The sequence below is a fragment of the Biomphalaria glabrata genome, chromosome 2 (assembly GCF_947242115.1).
Source record: "Biomphalaria glabrata chromosome 2, xgBioGlab47.1, whole genome shotgun sequence".
In the NCBI taxonomy this organism is placed as follows: domain Eukaryota; kingdom Metazoa; phylum Mollusca; class Gastropoda; family Planorbidae; genus Biomphalaria; species Biomphalaria glabrata.
Window position 1 is genome coordinate 13,096,119 of NC_074712.1, and position 2,500 is coordinate 13,098,618.

Below are 2,500 nucleotides of genomic sequence, written 5' to 3' on the forward strand. Positions count from 1 at the left end.
ATTTCTAATAATTATGTTTTTTTCCTCAGAGTACGAAATGCCATTTTTTTTGCTCAGCTTAAGACAAGCCTGTATTTGTAACCCATCTTAAGATACATGTTTTTGGAGATCAGCTTAAGATAATTCTCTATTTGAAGCTCAGTTAGAGGTACGCCTCTACTTGGATCTCGACTTCTGATGGATATATGGGTCTGAATGAACGCAGAGTCAAGATATTGTATTTCTAATCCTACTAGAAATTCAATTCCTCATCAGAATCTCCGTAAATATTGGTGCAAGGTAAAGAACAATCTTTCTAGGGACTCACTGACCAGGAATAAGACTTTCTTATAAAGGCCATTAAAGAGACTTAATCTTCACTGAAGGTCAACTGTTCGATTCGTTGGCGCTATATTATAGTCATAGATTGTCTTTCTGTCTCTTACCAAGTAGTATTGGCTGACAACTGTGTCCACATCCATTGGATGCACACACATAGCCGTCTGGACATCCCCCAAGACCTCGTACAGCTCTGATGATGAGATTGTTGCTACACATCTCTGCACACGTTCCAATCATGATGCCGGGGAGAGAAATAGCGAATGTTGAAGCTGTGAAATAGAAGTGGAAAGGAGTTCAGAAAATGATTGGGATAAAATACTCAAAATTTTCACTACACTTTTTAATTGTGAAATTGTAAACTTCTTTGGAAGATTACAATATAATGTTTGCATTCAAATGCTTTAACCAATTAAAAATAAATTTTCAAAGCGAATTGAAGTAAATGATTTGTTATTAGTTTTTCAGAATTCTGTCTCATTGTTCAATAGGCCTAGTAATAATACAATGTACCAAGAAGTTAGTGTCCAGTGTCGTAGCACTATTAACTATGTGAAGTAGATCTGTCTACAATGCGTAGTTCAGCTAATAATGGTATTTTTTGTAACCATTTAGTTTAAAAATTGCAGACGTTCCTTCACAACAGAAGATAATTACGTCCTACACCTATCCATGTGTGCAGATAGTCGTGCATGTTGATTAGAGACTACAACTCTGTTAACTCATAACGTTTTCCTGGCTGATTTAGCCAATCCGTTACATGCGCTAATGACACTAGAAAAAAAACATTTGTACAAATTTGTCCTAATATTTGGAATAAGAAATGCGCTTTTATCCCTCTGTATTTTATTGTTGTTTTTTTTTTAATAATCACAGAGAAGCTAATGTTATTATTACTAATAGTTTGTTTTTTCTACTCAAACGCTCATATGATATCAGTGTACTAGCAATGTCATAGCCTACCACGTGAGGGACTAAACTTGGTCCAGGCTCAACTAGGCCTCTACAGCTACATGCAGTTAGGCCTCTACAGCTACACGCAGCTAGGCCTCTACAGCTACATGCAGCTAGGCCTCTACAGCTACATGCAGTTAGGCCTCTACAGCTACATGCAGATAGGTCTCTACAGCTACATGCAGTTAGGCCTCTACAGCTACATGCAGTTAGGCCTCTACAGCTACATGCAGTTAGGCCTCTACAGCTACATGCAGCTAGGCCTCTACAGCTACATGCAGTTAGGCCTCTACAGCTACATGCAGCTAGGCCTCTACAGCTTCACGCAGCTAGGCCTCTACAGCTACATGCAGCTAGGCCTCTGCTAGGCCTCTACAGCTACATGCAGCTAGGCCTCTACAGCTACATGCAGTTAGGCCTCTACAGCTACATGCAGCTAGGCCTCTACAGCTACATGCAGTTAGGCCTCTACAGCTACATGCAGCTAGACCTCTACAGCTACACGCAGTTAGGCCTCTACAGCTACATGCAGCTAGGCCTCTACAGCTACATGCAGTTAGGCCTCTACAGCTACATGCAGCTAGGCCTCTACAGCTACATACAACAACACAGAAAAAGAGTCAAGAACTCAGCACCCGCCCCTTGTCGACAGAAAATGGTCGTCATCGACCAAAGTGAACGAACTTGAAAATATTTTTCATTTTTTTAAAAACAAATTGTATCTATTACTTACCCACCAGTAGAAGCACAAGTCCAAAGATTGCAGTCTTCATGTTTGCGTCCTGCTTGTTACCAAGTTAAGATCTTTCACTTTAAATTCGATTAACTTGAAGAAAACTTCTTAGGCTTTGGTTTTATACTTATAGTGCACGACGATGTTTTAACATCGCTGATAAGAATCTTGTAGACATTTGTCACTTTCACAACATTGAGATAAAAACGTGACGTTACTATTTTTAGTATATACGTAGGCCAATTATTAGGTCTATGGTAAAAAAAAAAATTTCATTAAGTTAAAATCTTATCAAATATGTTTATTTTAGCACCAAATATATCTATTCGCTTAGTCTGAATTGTAAAATTTCACCCTACATTTGATATTTTGAGTCTTCTGTAAATATACATTCTCATCCATTAGTTCTAAACGTACAAACTCCATTCTACAATTCAACAAATTATCTTTCTTTGATTAGTCTAAGTTGTATGGATGCTGACTTCGAAGATGTAG

General features: G+C 38.3%; 1 protein-coding gene across 2 annotated transcripts in view; it reads right to left on the reverse strand.

Annotated features, from left to right (window-relative positions):
• LOC129924494 (uncharacterized) overlaps window positions 1-2,162 on the reverse strand; it is a 3,586-nt gene extending 1,424 nt beyond the window's left edge. The window contains exons 1-2 of one of the 2 annotated variants that reach the window (XR_008776428.1): window positions 2,006-2,161; window positions 426-590 (exon numbers count right to left, since the gene is read on the reverse strand). Coding sequence is in view for 1 of the 2 variants with exons in the window: in XM_056019156.1 (XP_055875131.1) it covers window positions 426-590; window positions 2,006-2,045 (205 nt within the window). In the remaining variant the exon portion in view is untranslated. Of the gene's footprint in view, window positions 1-425; window positions 591-2,005 lie in introns of both variants that reach the window. The other variant, XM_056019156.1, reaches the window with a different exon arrangement.
• Window positions 2,163-2,500: the final 338 nt, after the last annotated feature.